At 36.1% G+C, this 19793-nt stretch overlaps 1 protein-coding gene across 13 annotated transcripts in view; it reads right to left on the reverse strand.

Moving 5' to 3' along the window:
* Pdlim5 (PDZ and LIM domain 5) overlaps positions 1-12763 on the reverse strand; it is a 207961-nt gene extending 195198 nt beyond the window's left edge. For 11 of the 13 annotated variants that reach the window (XM_013363898.4, XM_005337560.5, XM_013363897.4 and 8 more), the window contains exons 1-2: positions 12641-12763; positions 8857-8994 (exon numbers count right to left, since the gene is read on the reverse strand). In XM_013363898.4, the coding sequence (XP_013219352.1) occupies positions 8857-8952 (96 nt within the window). In that variant the 5' untranslated portion in view covers positions 8953-8994; positions 12641-12763. Of the gene's footprint in view, positions 1-6940; positions 7244-8856; positions 8995-12499; positions 12522-12640 lie in introns of those variants that run through there. The other 2 variants (XM_013363894.4, XM_078021905.1) reach the window with 2 other exon arrangements.
* Between the last annotated feature and the right edge of the window lie 7030 nt (positions 12764-19793).

Here is a 19793-nt window from a genome sequence, read left to right on the forward strand (position 1 = left end):
AAATACAAATATCCGTGGTATCTTGACTCTTTTTTTGTCACCATGGTTATCAGCACATACACTCTGCTACTTAAACTTGGCAAAAATGAAGTCATAATATTATGCCACACATTAGTAGGCTTTCCTTTCACACTGCCTGACTCACTGGGCAATGGAATACTCTATAAACCTAGGTGACTTCAGTTGAGCTCTACTAGCTAATAAATGTTGATAATAAAAACATAGTCTCATAAGAGTGAATTTACTGTGTCCCACAACTGTACCAAACACCTCATAATGGTCAGATTCCTAGTCATATCATATAAAGGGAGCTAGGGAAGAGTGGAATTAAAAACCGGATAGTATATTAGGCCATTGGAGAAATTCCAAAGGCAACAAGCTTGAATCTATTAAATGTGACTTGCTTAATTTTTCAAAAGGTCTATGACAGTTATATGCCAAAAACTATTACTTCACACACACAAAAATCTTTGTCATATCATTGGGAATAATATGCTAACATAGAGAGGAAATCTGTTTAGAAATAGGAAACAAATGAAAAAGATAACCATTAATAAATCTCTGGATGAAGGGTTTAGAAAAATTAGCACCCATAAGAAATCAGTAGCATTGGGCTAGGGTTGTGGCTCAGCAGTAGAGCACTCCTCTGGCACGCACAAGACCCCAGGTTCAATCCTCAATACCACATATAAATAAAAAAAAATAAAGGTACTGTTTCCAACTACAACTAAATAAATATTTTTAATAAAAGAAAAAGAAATTAGTGGCATCATTTAAAAAAGGGTAGCACATCTTTATTTCATAATTCTTTTGAAAAATGGAGAACAATAAACCACTTTGAAACCTGAAGAATCCTTAGTAGAATACTTGTAATTAAATTTATAAAAAGGAGAGAGGTGGAGATTGGCCCATCTGATTAGAAAAGATCAAAGTCTGCTGAAATTCATGCCAGCACAGGTTGTACTATTGTGGACAGGAGTATTTCTATAGAGACATTTGACAATATCAATCAAAACGACAAATGTACACAACACTTTGACTCAGCAATTCCATTTCTATGAATTTAGCTCACAAACTTGTATGCATGTATGCACAAGTTTTACACTGTAGTATCAATGAAGACAAAAGTCTAGAAAGAACCTAGTTGTTCATCAATAGGAACTAGTTAAGCAAATTATGACAAATCCAAACACAATATAGCTATTAAAAAATAATAAAGATGCCTGAGATTGTGGCTCAGTGGTAGAGTGCTTGCCTAGCATGTGTGAGGCACTGGGTTCGATTCTCAGCACCACATATAAATAAATAAAATAAAAAAGTAAAAGAGAGCTAAATAATTTTAATTAAAAAAAATAATAAAGATATATTTACTGTTGTTGGGTTAAGAGAGAAAAAGGAAAATGCTAAAAAATAAGTATGTTTTAAAGGATACTAGTATTTGTATTGAGAATGGAATGAGGATATATACCTATTAACATATATTTATATGAATTCTCTGGAAGTACACACAAGAAACTGGTAAAACTGAAAGAAATGAATGACAGAGCAACAAGAAGCTATTCTCGCTATGCCCTGCCTTTTCTTTTGAATTTTGAACTCTACAAAAGTATTACCTAAAGAAATACATAAATTAAACTTGTAAGCAGAAAGGGATGAAGAATTATGCGGATTTTTAAGTACCAAATTTGTTTCCATTGTGACTTTTCAAAAATTGCCTCTTGCTTTTTTCCAGACATCTATTTTTCATTCTCTCCGGTTAACTTCAAGTTCATTTCACTTTCTTTCATTTAGGCCTATCAGGGACACTGGCTACAAGTGCTTTGCCCTCCCAGAGTACTAAATGCCAACAAGGCTGATGAACTTTACTCCAGTAACTATCACACAAAATGAGTGACAAAACAACGGCTATGAAAGAAATCTAAGATTTACAAAAAGGTAGTCGACCACACTTTTTCAACAGGAAAAAAAAGTGAGGGAAGATATGGGGGAAGTAAATATAAGATTTGAGAAATTCAGTTTTAACACTATATAACCAAACCTGCCTTCTAACCAGGGCTAAGAAATGGCTCTGCACCTAGACTACCTAAAGAATCAGTGGATACCACAGCCACTGCTCTTTAGTAACTGAACGCTATTCATCTCCATTATGTTATTTACTTACAAATGCATCAACATTGATATTTCATATGCTAGTGTCTTGTTTTTTCAATTTTTATATACACACTCAATATTTTTGCAACTCAGATACTGAAATAAAGGCCTAGAGTCTCACTGGCCTAAGCCAAAACATAACAATCCCTTAAGACAAAAAAGGAACAGCCCCTTTTTGGGTAAAGCAATACTTGCTTCTAGATTAACTAAGTCATATCAGTTTACTCTTCCATAAGTTTTTTAATATATATGTTTTAGTTGTATTTGGAAACAATACCTTTATTTTTCTTATTTATTTTTATGTGATGCTGAGGATTGAACCCAGCACATCACACGTGCTAAGGCTAGCTCTCTACTGCTGAGCCACAAGCCCAGCCCCTTCCATGAAGTTTTAATTAGAGGAAAAGAACATGACTGGTCCTGAGGATATGGGAATCTGGGTAAAACCTACTGCAAACAGGATATGGTGAACAATAACAACCAGTAAACTGTATATTCACATGCACCCTAAATAACCACTATCATAAAGACAAGCTCTTTGCCTCAAAAGCTCTAAAAAATAACTGAAAATCAGTCCACAGGCTTCAATCAACAGTCTCAATTTAAGTAGGTAAAACTATACTTAAGTCATGAGTAGGTGAACAGGTTACATGAAAACCCTTAATTAGGTCTACAGTGTCATTTTTACTTTACCCAAACCCCACAATATTGTTTCCTCCATCAGATACAAAAGTCCTGCTTACCGGTAAAAGTACTCTCAAAAATTAACTTTGCCAGGCATAGTGGCACACATCTGTAATGGCTCAGGAGGTGAGGCAGAAGCATCACAAATTCAAAGCCAGCCTCAACAAAAGCCAGGTTCTAAGCAACTCAGTGAGACCCTGTCTCTAAATAAAATACAAAATAGGGCTGGGATGTGGCTCTGTGATTGAATGCCCCTGACTTCAATCCCTGGTACTCTCCCTCCCAAAAAATCAACTTCCCCAAACGCCCTATTTGTATTAAAATCAAACACGCAAGTCCCTTTTTTCCTAAAACCTCTGATTTGCCATAAAACATACTGATAAGATTTTTATTTACATACTAACAATAAATCAGGAAAGTACATTCAGAATTATCTCCAGATTCTTGACATTTGTGATTACAAAAGATACAAAACTGCCACAAGGAAAAAAACAGGTCTCTGAAGCCCACATAGAAGGCAATTAATATTTTAAAAGCAGAGAGTGAATATACATGTGAAATATACATTATGTTGTTACATAAGCTAAATTAACTTTCTAACTTGGCATAATGACAGGGTAGTTGGGAGGGAATGTAAAAGAAAATACTCAACAGCTTAAAATTAACAATGGGCCCATTTATTCAAGGTAGGATAGTTCTCTCATTTCAGCTTGGAAAGACTGAAAGTCTTTCTGTCCTCCTTCAGGAGGGAAACTCTGCAGCTGGCATGTCTGGAGAATCACTCAACTACGTTCACAGCTTCATAGGAATCAAGCAATGGCAAGAAAAGTCCTCATCTTCACTATGCACTAAAAATTAACAGGGAAATGCTGACTTGAAGGTATTCAAGTTCCATCCTTAAAGCATCAGTTCAATTAGTTTCTTCTGAAGGAAGTCAATCCCTACAAATACAAGAGTTATGCCCACTAAAACTGAGAAATACTTATCAGCATCTTTGTCATTTCATTATACATTGTACTATTGTGCTTATTTCTTTAATATCCAACCTTTGCATTCCCCAGGCCTTTGTAACTTCTTGAATGACTTCTAGGAAGTATTCCTATAACTACTGAATAAACTAATTCACAGCACAATATTTCACAAATCTCTCTCGTTCTGTTCTATTCCCAACTGGACTCCATACTTCAACAATGGTAAATTCATTCTGTTTTTCAAAAAATCCAACTAAAATTTTATCTAAGCTTATCCCCTAACTTCTTGGAATTAAAGTCATTATTATCTGAGTATTAGAAAGTCTGACTTCATTCTTATCTGCTAAAGAAATGTTTAAAATGCATTAGGAAGAACTGGGAGACCTTCTTTAAGAAATTCAAATACTGATGGTGAAGAAAAAAGTTCTAAAGTTAGATATAAGAAAATAAAACACGACAGATGTATAGAAATACACTTGATTTTTGTAAATTGATCTTGTATCTTGCAACTTCAATAAACTTATAAGTTTAAGAAAACAAAATAGAGTATTCAACTTTAGGATGTTGAACATGAAAGATATTACTCAAAAATATAATATTATTCTTGTAATTCTATCATGAGGAATACCAACTTGCCAAAATATAGCCTTGAATTGTGCAACAAGTCTCTTATTTCTTCTTATAAAATATACTGGCAAAGACCAACAAACCCACACTGCTACAATGAAACCCATCCCCACATTCCATGGCTTCAGGGCAGTTCCCATAAATGCAGGGTCATAAAAAGACAGCCTGCTAACTCCTCTAAGCCAGCACTCCATTTTAAGGATAAGAAACTGAAGACAATGACATGTGATCATACAGTTATTGGAATCTGAGGCTCTTTTTAAAAAGTTAGCAGGAATTGCCAATCTAATCTTGGATATCTACCTACAAAAGAGCATACAAAATTCATACAATACAGATGGATAAACAAACTTGACTGAAGTGTACAAATTTAATAGTTTTTATTCTTCATGAAACAAGTCATATTCTACATGTTCACAAACTGGTACTACAAAAACCTCAAAAAAAAAAAACAGACTGTTTAAGTTACCACCAGTGGCTTATTTATCTCAAAACACAAGTTGATATTCCAATGTTAAAAAGAATGTAAATGGCCCTCCAGAGTTCAACATAATATTATCTAAACAAAGAAAAAATCATACACTTTTGAACTCTAAAAATAAAGATGCAGATTCCTAACTAAGCACAAACTTCTGGCTTTTTACTTTTTCCTTTTTTAATCTCAGTAGACTATAAATTAAAAAGTATATAACTATGGGGGATTTAAAGTTATAAGTTGCTAAATAATTTTCCTTTTAATTTTATGTTATTATAAAAGGTAACAATTGAGAGAATACTGTGTGCCAAACCCTGCTAAGAATTTCATATGCATCATTAAAATAGAGGAATCATTAAATTACATGTTTTAAGGCATGCTTTCAATTTTAACTGCTTCTTGATACCATCAATTAAAGAACCTGATGACCACTGAAAAATATCCCAATAATCTTACATAATAAAGCTGAATAAGTATAATCGGAGCACTAATTACAATGAGAGTAAGTAAAAATTTTATAACATTAATAATGTTACCACAATATAAATTAGTTACTAGGCACAAATCTTCATCAGGCAATGTTACTAGCATGTTTAAACTAAACCACACAAGGGGTTAAAAATAACTATAATGAAAGGCCAACAGCCCAGCAGCAGGGTTGAGCCAACATTCCCTTCTCTCCTCCCCCTCCCCTTCTGATCCTCTCCAATCCAGAATGAATTGCATGCCCCACTGCACAAGGCCCAAAAAGGTCACAGTGGATGGCAAAGACTTTTGTAAGAGAACAGAAATAACTCAGCAGCTTTGTTACCATAGTCTCTTTTAATCAGTATGTTCAAAATCCTTTAATTAGCACTCTGTCTACACAAGGAAGGCATTTCTCTGTGCCAGGGGAGGGCACCTATGTGTATGTACACAGTGTTCCGTTGTATCAGCAACACAACATGGAGCTAGTACCTCAAACTGTCTGCCAGGGAACTGAAGCACATAAAACTATTTAAAGGCATGGTACCACATAATTTACATATACCATTTATATACCAATTACCAAACAATAAAGTAATGATGAGCCTTGTTTCATTCAGATGTCAATTTGTTTTGGGACTATTTTTTTTTCCAGCAAAAACTGAAGTATTTTAAACTGAGCAATAGCTTTAATCAATCAAAATATGATACTAATAATATAAAATAATATTAACAAAACAAAACCAGACAATATTCTGTCCTCATAATAGATCTTCAATAGAAGAAAAACACTGCCTCACTCAGGAATAAGTCACAACACACATTTTCATAGAGATACTTTACATTGAAAATTTCACCCAACCACAAGTCTTAAAATTGCAGGCTGGCGCTAGGAACTTAGCTCAGTGGTAGAAAGCACCTGCCCAATGCGTGAAGCCCTGAGTTCCACCCCTAGCACCGCAATTTAAAAAAAAAGAAAAAAAAACTGCAGGCTGGATTTATATTTTCTTATAAAATCTGATTAGATTCAAGGGGAAATTGGTAATACATTAAAAATAGCTACTTGAACATCCACAGCCAAGAAATGATGAAAATTTGATCAGTAAAAGGGAATTTGTAATATTTTAACAGGGATATATAGGTGTAACAAACATATATATATATATATATATATATGTGTGTGTGTGTGTGTGTGTACATATGTGTGTGTATAGTTTTTGTTATTTTTAAATTGTAGCTGGACACACTACTTTTTATTTATTTATTTTTATGTTGTGCTGAGAATCGAACCCAGAGCCTTGCACGTGCTAGATAAGCATTCTACCCATGAGCCACAACCCCAACTCCAACCCCAACCCCAACTTATTTTTAATCTTTCAAAATCAAGTTGCATTTAAATATATCCACATATGTATGGATATATACTGTAAGATGCAGAGTATATATACATGTTTATACATATCTACACATACATATAATTAAATAAAATTATAACCTTCTAAATATCTGGTTAGAGAAACAACCTAACTAAATTTAATATAAAGTGAATTAGTAGCAGAGCACTTGCCTGGCACGTTTGAGGCACTGCGTTCGATCCTCAGCACATATAAATAAATAATAAATAAATAAATAAAGATGCAGCAATAACTAAAAAATATTTTAAAAAAAAAAAGATAAAGTGAATTATTGGGGAGGGAGCAGAGAATAACTACATGAAAGCCAACTTTTCCACACCAGCCAGGTGCTCACAGCATTGCTGTATGGTGGGAAATAGTATTTCACAGACTGGTATAAAATTAAATAAGATAATACATTTATAGCACTTTGCAAGAACTTCAAAGTTTTCTAGGAGTATTAGAACTGGAATAAAACGAAAACAGAACAGGTATTTTCATGCATGGTATAGGGGTGCAAATTGACAGAACTTATCAAAATGACCTATATATACACCCACACACACATACATATTACATGGTATTCACTACAGTACTGCATACAGTAATAGTAATATTGGAAATATAAATGCCCTTCATTCAGGCATTATGATTAAGTAAATGTTACTTCCAAAATAAAGAGCCTCCTTATTTATTAATAAGGATAGTTCTCCATGGTAAATTGTTAAGAGCAACATATGGAACTGTACATAGCTATTATTTGAGTAAACGAAAAGTAGAAATTCACATGTATCAGAAGAAAGGATTTTGAAAGTTTCATCAAGAAAAGATAAATGTTTGAGGAGATAAATATTTTTCAACTGATTTAAACATTACACAATGTACACATTATCAAAGTATTACAGAGTACCCCATTAACATGTACATTTTTAAATTTATAAGTACATGTAAGAAGACATGAAGAATGTGACTCTACTTTGCGTGCAACCAGAGATATGAAAAATTGTGCTCTACATGTGTAATATGAATTGTAATGCATTCTGTTGTCATATGTAATCAATCAAAATTTTAAAAATTTTAAAAATGAAATTAATTTTTATCTAGGAACACAAAAAATACCCTGTTAAGAAAGTTTTACAAGTTATTAATAATAATAATTACCTACTGATGATAAGTGAAACAGTGCTTTACATAGTCAAGCCTCAATAAATGGAAGCTGTAATTATTCCCTTCATCAGTATCAAAATTATCATGAAAATGTATTCTTAAAATATAGGGCTGAGTTGTGGCTCAGTGGCAGAGTGCTTGCCTCATACATATGAGGCACTGGGTTCAATCCTAAGCACCACATAAAAATAAATAAACAAAGATATTGTGTCCCTGTATAACTAAAAAAAAAAATTAAATATATATATATATATATATATATATATATATATATATATATGCATATGTGTGTGTGTGTGTGTATACCCTCACATACATACACAGTATACATTCAAGGAAATCTATAATGAGGTCAAAAATCTCAATTATTCATAGGCTGACTACTTGGAGATCCAATCCTTTCATTTTCTTTTCAAAGGTAAGTAGTTTCGGTACATTTTATTGTTGATTATCACTTCCACCAGAAAGTGAGCTAAGGAAATAATACCAAAAATAGTCATTTTAATCAATCTTGATCAATTGTTTTTAATAAAACATATTTTGGAGATGGAAAGGATCACTAAAATGCCAAAGGGTAACTTTATAAAGTAACATAGAAGGAAATTAAGGCCTAGAGAATTCCCCAAATTGATGTAGTTCAAAAACTTAAAAGAATTTACTCTCTAGCAAAATGCTTTTCCATTTTATTTTTGCTAATGTGGAGAAAGCTGAAAATAAGCTAAATCCAAATCAATTATCCTTGCTAAGTCCCTTTCCCACCAGCAGTCTTTATTAGATAACTAAATCTGCTGAGAACAAACCCCACAAACAATTATAATAAGTATAGTAGAGATCAATGGAGATATTCAACAACTCAGCCCTGGGGTTTCCAGGACTAAGCACTGAATGAACAACTGTAATAAAATCTGTGAAGTTTGCTTACACTAGAGATTGTCAGAGGCATCTTGAAATCCTTGCCACCTTGCAGCCGGAAACCCCAAGGAGCTGGGCCAACCAAGGACACACTGTAGTTGCTCATGGTTCTAATGGCTCAAAGTCCAAGGCCAGAAAATGCAAGAAACTGTGAAAGAAAATTAGATGGTTAACAAAACTGTTAATTCAAATTCCTATTACATACCTAAATGTATTTAATAAAAAGCTAGCTAACTTATGTTCAGTATTTTGGGGAGGAGGTGAAGAAATATAGAGGATAAGTCTATTAAGTTCTTCACTAATTTCAGTCCTTTAAAAAGTAAAATTGCCAGGCACCATGGTGCCTGACTGTAATTCCAGTGGTCCGGGAGGCCAGAGCAGAGGGATCACCAGTTCAAAGCCAGCCTCAACAACTTAGCGAGGCCCTAAGCAACTCATAGAGACACTAAATCTAAATTAAATATAAAAAAGGGCTAAGGATGTGGCTCAGAGGTTAAGTGCCCCTGGGTTCAATCCACCAGTACCAAAAAAAAAAAAAAAGAAAAGAAAAGAAAAAGAAAAAATAGTATTAGTTAATTGACATACATTTAAACTCACGACAATTTCTATAGTCTAAAAATTCCATACTTGAATATTTATATAGATACTTGATCAGTTTTATAACTTGCTACAATCCAGTTTTCTGACTTCTTACAAACTTTAATTCAATGTATTGTACAACAATTTATTAATGTATATAAGAACAAGGTATGTGTCTGTCTCTCTCTCTCTCTCTCTTTCTTTCTCTCTCTCTGTAGGCACATCAGCAGATCCAACCCAGGGCCTCAGGCATGTTAGGCAAGCACTCTACTACTAGGCTACACCTCCAGCCCAGAACAAGATTTTATTTCAGAATTAATTCAAAATGATTTTCCCCTTCCCTCTACCTCATGCATTTTTTTTTTTTTTTGCCTGTGGTTGACAAGAGCCTTCAATTTCACTGACCTAAAAATCTAAGTTATCCTAACATATGAAAGGACTTCAAACAAGGAGACTGCAAATCATGTCTTCTAAATACTCAATTACTTAAAATGACAAGTTGTCTTTTCATAGCACAAAACTATTCTCTCCAATTATGAACTACAACTTATATTCCCTCTTATAGAGGCATGGTACTTTCCATACTTAAAGGAATATTTACTTTTCCTTCAGATAGACAATGATAATAGCTGATATTTTAGTCAGAACCTTCTTCTTGTTTTATACACATACCTCATCAGGCAAAGTGGAAAGTAAGCATTTATCACCCAGTAAATAAGACTCTGATTAAACATAGAAGTACAAGGTTAACTCTAATGTATGATATTGAATCTGAGCGTTAGGAAAGAACTAGCGTCTTCTTTGTTCTGTTTTGCTTTAAGTATGCTCATAATGACTCTACTTTAAATAATTTAAATAATTTGTTTTAAAAATTATTTGTTTTAAAAAGTCTAACATGGAGTTTCCTATTGGTTGTTACAGTGGTGGGAGATACTAGGAGAAATGAAGATTATTTTTAATGTAATACAAAGAAAAACATTAAAAGTCTCTCTTTTAAAAATATAACAGAGGTCTAATTTTAAAAAAATACTTTTTTAAGCTAAGACACACACTTCCTTAGAAAATCTGAACTGTTAAGTCAAATCATCACCTTCTATTATCTGTCTTAAAATATATCTTCCATTTTTTAATCCTTTCAAAATTTCTATCCTGTCACACCAAATTCATATAGCAAATGTAGATATTTAAACCAGTGGGTATATATAAACAGATTTCTTCTCAAAAAAGGAAAATGAGGCAATACTTTAAAACAAGCCTGCTTCTTAAAAAAAACATTCAGGGATAATGTGTACTGCATCTACCTAGAAAATACCCCAGCATTTCCACAGGCATGGTAGTGGATTAACCACCAGGCAATAACATGTTATTTCAAGACTGAAGTATATATGCAGACCACTAACAAAGAATCAAAAGGCCACAGCAAAGGTCAAATTTCTACACATAGGTGAAAAGCGAATAGCTAGGAGTTAATTAGAAACTACACATAATTTAATTCCTTTCCCATTATAAAGAGATTTTCCTAAAATGAGTAGATGAAAAGTCTTGATGTTGGCATACAATACAAATCAGATTAACGTAAATCCAACTGTTATTTTACATGCCCTCTGTCCTTCTTTTTTAACCTTTAATAAACTTGTGACAGAGGGAAAAAGATGAAAATTAGGCTAAACTTTCTATGGTCCCAGTCTTCTCTACAAGAAAAATATATTTCATGTACGTATCAACCCATGTATATAATTAACTTCTCTTTACTTGGGGATTTCCTTCCTCACTTCTCCCATTTGTTATGAAAATTTCTAGCATTGGCAAGGTCACAGCCACACAAGAAAACCAGTGTTATTTCTTTTCTAGATCCTCCTACTAGCTTCACTTGGAATTCATTTGCTTAAAATATTCTGATCCCTAAGCATTGGCAATATTTTTATTGGCCTTTTCCAGGTCTCCTCCATGCAGTTATTAGTGCCCAAACCTTCGTAGAATGCCAAGCAGACAGGAAATAGCAGCCTATTCTGCCTATTCTGCTTTCAAGCACGTAGAAAATGTTGGAATTTCTGTATAGTTCTGGATTTTCTTTTAGGGAAAGTCTAAACAGTCTTTTCTTGGTACTAAGAAGGGAAGCTTGGCATTTTCCACACTTTGTGTCCCAACTTCTTTGGTGGGTGGGAGAGGAGAGAGATCATGATGGACTTCTGAGTGACAAGAGGGGCCTGAAATGAAAGAAACATCTTGAGTTCCCCCCACACACACACACACACTATTGATGATAGAGGTAATGCTGAAGAACTAACGCTACAGGAACAGGATGAAAGCGGTCGACAAGACAGTTTTCCAGCTGAGGTTCACGCCTAGCCCTGTTTGCCAAATAAGGCTCCCAAGCAGGCTGTTTCCGTGGCAGGCGGGTTCAGACGTCCTCACGGTCAGGAAGGCGGACTTGGGATAGGATCCGGAGATCACACCCTAAACCTGCTCAGCCCTGCGCAGCCACGAATTTTCTTTCCAAGTTCTTACCGGTTCTATACGCCCTTCCTTTTTCCACTTATTGTCAAACGTACCGAAGGCACAGTCTTACAAAACTCCACATCAAATATGCCAAGTATTAATAAATGTGGTGTTCGTGACAGATTTGTTTTTCAAGCCAGTTTTATTTCTGGACGCACGGAAGTTTTCCCCAAACAGGTTACGCTATTGTGAATCCTTAAAGGGAGAAATAAATGCTTCTAAGTAGCCTGAGAGCAAACAAAACTTAAAGACCGTTTGGTCCCGCTGCCTCCCAACACCCCTGAGAGGTCTGCGCTGGACGGGAGTGCACCCGATGTCGAGGCGGTGCCCAGCAACGCAGGGAGCCGGCCAGTCGGGTCGGTGCGGCGGCGTCCTGGAGCCCCTGGGCGCCCGCTCCCGCGCCCCGGTCTCCGGTGCTCTGGTCCCGGCCAGCCAGAGCTGCGAAGACTTCCAGGGCTCGCCCTCCAGCTTCACGCCCAGTCTCCCGCTGCCCTCCAGTCTCTCGCTGCCCTTTCACCCGCACTCCTTCCTCCCTGACGCTCGCCCACCTCCGCCGCTCCGCGCCCAGAAAGCACCTGAGGAGCCACCCGCGTGCGAAGCGCGCCCCTTCCTCCTCTCAAATAGGCTTCCCTCCTCGCGTGTGGCGCGCGGCAGCAGCTTTCCCCTCGCTCCCTGTGAGGAATCGGATACGCTCGCGCACCACCACCGCCACTCACCTCCGGACCGGCACCGCGATGCCTCCGCCTCAGTAGAGCGCTGACAAGTGACTCCCGGTGCGCGCGTCCTCCCCAAGGCCTGCGGGGAACTTCCGCCCTCTCCCTCCCCGGCCCCGCCTCTGGGCCGGCCCCGCCCCTCCGCGCCCGACCACGCCCCCAAGCCGCGCTGAGTCTTGGTGCGCCCAGAGAAGGTGGTAGCAGAGCCAGGATCAGGGGCTTGCTGGGGACGGCTGAAGGTGCAACAGAAAAATAGTTACTTTATGGAATTTCGGTGAGAGTAGTCTTAGAAGATTCCACGCAGTACCTGGCGGAGGTTTAGCCTTCCGCGTGTCGGTTTTGTAGTTGGGTACATTTCTATCTCCGGAAACAAATTGGCCAGCAGTTACTCTGGCTAAAAATAGAAAGGGGTTTTGGATAAATCCCTGTCTATGCAAGTTCAGCGACTATTGCCTGGTTTTTTGACCTTTATACATACTCTGAGAAGTGCAAACACTTAAATTTACCTATCAGGAATTGAAAATAGCCTAAATATGTAGAGGTTAAATCCATCATCACACCGCAGTGATAGAAAGCAGTGGCCAAAGAGTGATGCAACTTATTGTTCCAAGTCCAAATCAATAGCCCACTTTCCTGCTTCCATAAAGTTGCTTGCTTTAGCCTCAGGAATTTATTCATAAGCAAACGTGAATATTATTCAGTGAACATACGAAAAGGAACCTGTAGAACCTTTTACATGGTAAATTTGTTTTTAAAGTGTGAAAGGGCCATTCTTAGTCAAAGGGGCATATAAAACAAAAATAAACCTCATGAAGTTCGTGAACCCCTGGAAGTATAAACAAAATTTTAGAGAAGGTTCAAATCTACTGTGTCCAAAACAGTAGCTACTAGTCCACATATGGCTACTGAACAGTTGAAATGTGATGTACTGGGACTGAGGCACTGAAATTTTTTGTTGTATGTAATTTTAATTAATTCAAAATTCAAAACAGGCAGAATAACATTTTTATTAAACACTATTTTGGGTAGGACTACATTCATTTTACTTTCGGAAATTTGGACCTGTGTTAGTCAATTTTGTTGCTATGATAAATAACTGAGAAAAAAACAAATCTGTGGAGGATTTATTTTGGCTCATAGTTTCAGAAGTTTCCGTTCATAGTAGGCTGGCTCTGTGCTTTGGACCTGAGGTGTGAAGCAAAACATCATTGCAGAAGGAAGTGAGAAAGGAAAACTGCTCAGCTCCTGGCTACTGGGAAAGAGGGGTTGGGGAAATGAGACAACACAACACAATAGTGGAGAAAAGCATGCCCCAGTCACCTACTTCTTCCAATCAGGCTCTAACTGCCTAATATTTCCACCGCCTCCCAGTAGTCCATCAGCTATCAGTAGTCTGACATATTGATGAGGTCAGAGCCCTCACCATCCAATAACTTCCTCAAATCCCCTTCTTTGAACATTGCTGCACTGGGAACCAAGCTTTCAACACATGATACTTTGGGGAATATTACAGATCCAAACCATAACAGCGCCCAACCTGAGATATGTTGGAAGTTTAAGATGCATTCTGGGTTTCAAAGACAGTATTAAAAAAATACTAATAATTTTTATATTGATTACATGCTGAAATTATATTTTATATTTAATTAAGCAAATTATATTATTAAAATCAACTTTGCCTTTTTAAAATGTGGATTCTGGAAATTTTAATATTATATACATGCTTCACATGCATGTTCTAGGTATTTTATGTACATCATCTTATTTCATTCTTTGAACAATATCAAGTATATATTTTTTTCTCACAAGGAAACAAATTTGGAGATTAAGAAATTTACCAATTTAGACACAGCCACATCAATGTTTGTAACAGCTCAATTCACAATAGCTAAGCTATGGAACCAACCTAGGAGCCCTTCAGCAGATGAATGAATAAAGAAAGTGTGGTGTATACACACAATGGAATATTAGCCATAAAGAGAAATGAAATTATGGCATTTGCCAGTAAATGGATGGATGGATGGATCTGGAGATTATCATGCTAAGTGATATAAGTCAATCCCCAAAAACCAAAGGCCAAATATTCTCTCTGATATGCAGATGTTAGCACACAATAAGGTGGGGGGGTGGAGAATAGAATTCAGTGGCTTAGACAAAGGGGAATAAAGAGAAGGGAGGGGGGAGGAAATAGGAAGGACAGAATGAATTGGATATAATTTCCTGTGTTCATATATGAATACACCACTAGTGTAACTCCATATCATACAATCACAAGAATGGGTCCTAATTAGAATAAGTTATACTCCATCTATGTGTAATATGTCAAAATACATTATGCTGTCCTGCATATCTAAAAAGAACAAATAAAAACTAAATAAGAGAATTTACCAATTTAAAATTAATCATAACTAGTGATAGAAGTAGAGCGAAGGGTCACAGTCCATCAACCATGTTCTTTTTGTGAACACTGCCTCTTGATAAATTCAGTAAGCATCCAGCTTAAAAATTAGAGAAAGAATATGAATGAATGTCTAAATAAAACATGACAATCTTCCAAATAAATATAATGCTTTCTTGTCTCCCCTAAGCTCCTGGTTGTATAATTCACTTTTCATGGCCTTCAGAAGACATTAGGCCCGGGATATAGCTCAGTAGGTAGAGTGCTCACCTTGCATGCACAGGCCCTGGGTTCAATCCCCAGCACCACAAAAAAAAAAAAAAAAAAAAAAAACTACAGGAAGACCATGAGTTTGGGGTCAGGGGAACTACGTAAAGTTTTCACATTTCTATTAAAAACAATCACTGATTAATGGGGGTTCAATTCTATTACAGCACCAAAGTGATTTGCATTCAGTAGAAAGCAGCAGAGAACTCCTAGTGAGCATGCATTCACAAGGGTCAACAACCAATACTCTACACTATACTATGTTGGTAAGCTGTTCTATCTGGTAGATTAAGTGTATTAAATATATTTTTCCTCTGTGATATCTTGAACTTACAAAATGTTTACTGAGTCATAACTGCCTGGTCGATTCAGGAACTAAGGCAAATCTGAAGAAAGGAGAACTGTTGAGGATCATAAGGGTAAAATTTAGAGCAATTTATGAAAATAAAATAAATACTGAATTGTTTGTGCAAGGGAGAGGATGATATTCTTTAACCCTTTACAGCAGAGAATGTGTCTTAATTGTTTTATAGTGAATTGCCACTGAGGCATTCTGACTCCCTTTCTCTGTCTCCCTCATTTATGAAATGTTTGGACAAGGTCTGAAGGACAGCCTGTGACTTCAAATCAACAGGAGAATAGCTGAGCCATTGGGAAATCAAACCTTGGTCCTTGGCCTTTTTAACATTTTGGGGCTAAGCAATGATGCATTGGCCACAAAAGAAACCATATTAAAAGTTTCATTTCATCAAAACCAATGCATGAAAAGCACGAAAGTAGAAAAAAACAGAGTCCTGGGTGTATTATATGCCTATAATCCCAGCAGCTCGGGAGGCTGAAGCAAGAGAATCATGAGTTCAAAACCAGCCTCAGCAATTTAGCAAGGCAACTTAGCAACTCAGTGGAGACCCTGTCTCTAAATAAAACACAAAATAGGGCTGGGAATGTGGCTCTGAGTTCAATACCCCCCCTCAAAAAAAAAAAAAGTAAAAAAGAGATCAAAGATAAACTGATTTGACAGGAAGAGTTTTTAGAATATTCCACTTAAACATTCCACCTAAATATATAAGTATATGTACTTATATACTTAGGTATATAAATGTTTGCTTTACCATTTTATTATCCAATATATGGAATCGGAACCTCTTGTAGTACTTCAAAAATAACAGAAACTTTTAATTATAAGATGGCCTGGCAATGATGACATTTTACAGTTTTATCTACTATAAGTATAAATTGTCAGTCCTTAAAATTTTTTCTATATTAAGTGAATTTATCTTACAGTCCTAATCCTCAAAAGAAATAAACCACTCATAAGTATGAATATTTAATATTTAAAATATAGACTGGAAAGGAAGCATTAACTATTCTAATACTTAAAGAGACATTTAGCAATCTAGAGAGAAATAGAAGGCACAGTGTCATTCTAAAGCTTACTAAGGAATCCTGGGAGAAAGGTAGAATTAAAGCAGGCACAAAAACAGAATGGAAAGGCAGGAAAGAATAGGAACGAAGGAAGAACAGACCCAGGAAGTCTGTATACTAATAGTGAATGTGTGATTAAGGAAAAAGGCAAAGTTTAAATTGCTTTAAGGAGTCAAGTCTCAACTTTGGGAGTGGTTTCATAACTGCTATTGAAGAAAGAGGTGCAAGTGTTTTCTTCCATATTGTTTATGGGTGCATTATAATTGTACATGTGGTGGGATTCATTATTGCATATTCATACATGCATGCAATATAACAATATCTTTGACCCATATTATGCCCAGTATATCCCATTTCTCTCCCCTGCTCCTTCCCATTGATCTCATTCTTCTACTCTGCTGAACTTCTTTCAATTTTCATTAGATTCTCACACACCTTTCTTTTTTAGAGGAGCACATTTTCTGTTTGTTTTTTGTTTTATGGATTGAACTCTGGTAACAAGGTAGTGCTTAACCATTGAACCATATCCCAGCGCCCCCCCCTTTTTTTTTTTTTTTGTCTTTTATTTTGAGACAGGATCTCTCTAAATTGTGATTCTCCAACCTCTGTTTCCCCAACAGCTGGGATTACAGTATGTGCCACCAGTGCCTGGCTAAGAGGAGCAAGTTTTGAAGGAACAGTCTCTTTAGTTAGGAGAGAGAGAGAGAGAGAGAGAGAGAGAGAGAGAGAGAGAGAGAGAGAGAGCGCCAATTGACGAATGTGGAGTAAGAAAGGCAGAAAGCAAGGATGCTGAGAAAAATACTGGGTAGCTTCAAGTTTGAGATTTCAGAAGGCAAAGAACATTCCTAATGATGAGATCAGGGTTTCGCCAGTCTAGTAATTTCCACTGGACCTGGAGAGCTTGTTTGGAGGTTCTAGCAGGGGAGCGCAGCTACCCTTATACCCTTGATCAAAGAAGGGTCCTCCTCTACCCTCCTCTACCTGGGAAGGTCGTCCTCTTCGACTGAGCAGCTTCTGGAGGGACACACAAGGAGCAGTGAGGGAGGAAGGGGACACTAGCCAGCCAGTGCAGCTGAATCAACCCTGGCGACCAATGGGGTGACAGATGTCACAGCCAGATCGCCTTCACATCCTGATAATTTCCTCTGGGAAAGTAAAATTCCTTAAGGAGTCTGGTGGGTGGTTGAGACAGAGAACATGTGAATGATTTTGGTGATAAGTCTTGAAAAGGCTTGGTGTACAAAATATACTATTTGAAGAAAATAAGAAACAGGCCCGGAGCAGAACTTCCCAACTAGTTGGTTGAGTCAAAGAATCCTCTCAACCTTGGAGTAACAGGCAGGCCAGAATAGAAATTTTATCTATTTCCCTATTTCCAAATTTGCTTTGATGTAAAGTGTTGTGAAGCACCAGGGCAGGAAACCAACAAGAGAAAATGGTCATGACTCTCACACACACACAGGTAAGATCTAGAATAAGAAATGTTTTGGGCTGAGGTTGTAGCTCGGTGGTAGAGTGCTTCCCTAGCACGTGTGAGGTACTGGGTTCGACCCTAAGTATCACATAAAATAAACAAAATGAAGGTTTTATGTTCATCTACAAACTTAAAAAAATAAAGAATTGTTTTATTTGTGGTTCAAAATAATCACATTTGTTACTAGCTCTTTAATTGGTTAGAAAGTTAATCATTTGGTAAAAAGAAAAATTTATTTTCAGATTCTAAGTGATAATGAGTTGTGTACCATAACAATTTTTTTTAATTTTATTTTTTTTATTGGTTGTTCACAACATTACAAAGCTCTTGACATATCATATTTCATACATTAGATTGAAGTGGGTTATGAACTCCCAATTTTTACCCCAAATGTAGATTGCAGAATCACATCAATTACATATCCACAATTTTACATAATGCCCTATTAGTAATTGTTGTATTCTGCTACCTTTCCTATCCCCATACCATAACAATTTAATATAATATAAATACTTTTAAACACCCTACAATGCTTAACTTAAAAAACCCATTAATTTTAAAAGTCCAAAAAGCAAAAAATTCTAGTACTTAAAAAAAAAAAAGAATTTGCTTTTAACATCATTTATATCAACAGAATTTGGGGCCTAGCAGATTCTCCCTAAGTAAGAATGCACAGCATTTTGTGAGGTATGCTAAGATATTGATGGTAGAAGGAGTCACCCATGAGGGTCAGCCAGTTATATAGTGAATTGCCATTGAGCCATTCTGAGTTTAAGTGGAATATTCTCTGTCTCTCTCATTTATGAAATGTTTGGACAAGGTTTGAAGGACAGCCTGTGACTTCAGATTACCAGGAAAATAGCTGAGCCATTGGGAAATCAAATCTTCGTCCCTGGCCTTTTTAACATTTGGGGGCTAAGCAATGATGCATTGGCCACAAAAGAAACCATATTAAAGGTTTCATATATACAATCCACTATTGTTTCCGGCTGATACAATACACTCCAAGTGTTAAACTGAAAATCATGTACATATAATAGTTATCTTTAGGACATAAGATTTTGAGGTTGTTAATTTTTTTTATAAAGAGAGAGAGAGAGAATTTTTAATATTTATTTTTTAGTTCTCGGCGGACACAACATCTTTGTTCGTATGCTACGGCTTGAGCCACATCCCCAGCCCAAGGTTGTTAATTTTGTATTTTATAATTTTCTATATTTATATTTTAGAGAATATATTAAGTATAATGACAGTAGAACAACAAATTTTTAACTTCATGGATTAAGTAAATATAAAATTTCATTTGCTCAAAATTAATTTTAAATGAATTGGTTTTTAAATCTTAATATCTTTAAATATGGCTTTTTTGTTCCAAATCCCTTACATAATCTTTTTTTTTTTTTAGAGAGAGAATTTAATATTTATTTTTTAGTTTTTGGAGGACACAACATCTTTGTATGTGGTGCTGAGAATCGAACCCGGGCCACATGCGTGCTACGGCTTGAGCCACATCCCCAGCCCCCCCTTATATAATCTTATTAACCCATTAAACAATCTCCCTTAGATAGATAATCTGAGTTTAGAATTTCTCA

The sequence above is a fragment of the Ictidomys tridecemlineatus genome, chromosome 9 (assembly GCF_052094955.1).
Source record: "Ictidomys tridecemlineatus isolate mIctTri1 chromosome 9, mIctTri1.hap1, whole genome shotgun sequence".
Lineage (NCBI taxonomy): Eukaryota > Metazoa > Chordata > Mammalia > Rodentia > Sciuridae > Ictidomys > Ictidomys tridecemlineatus.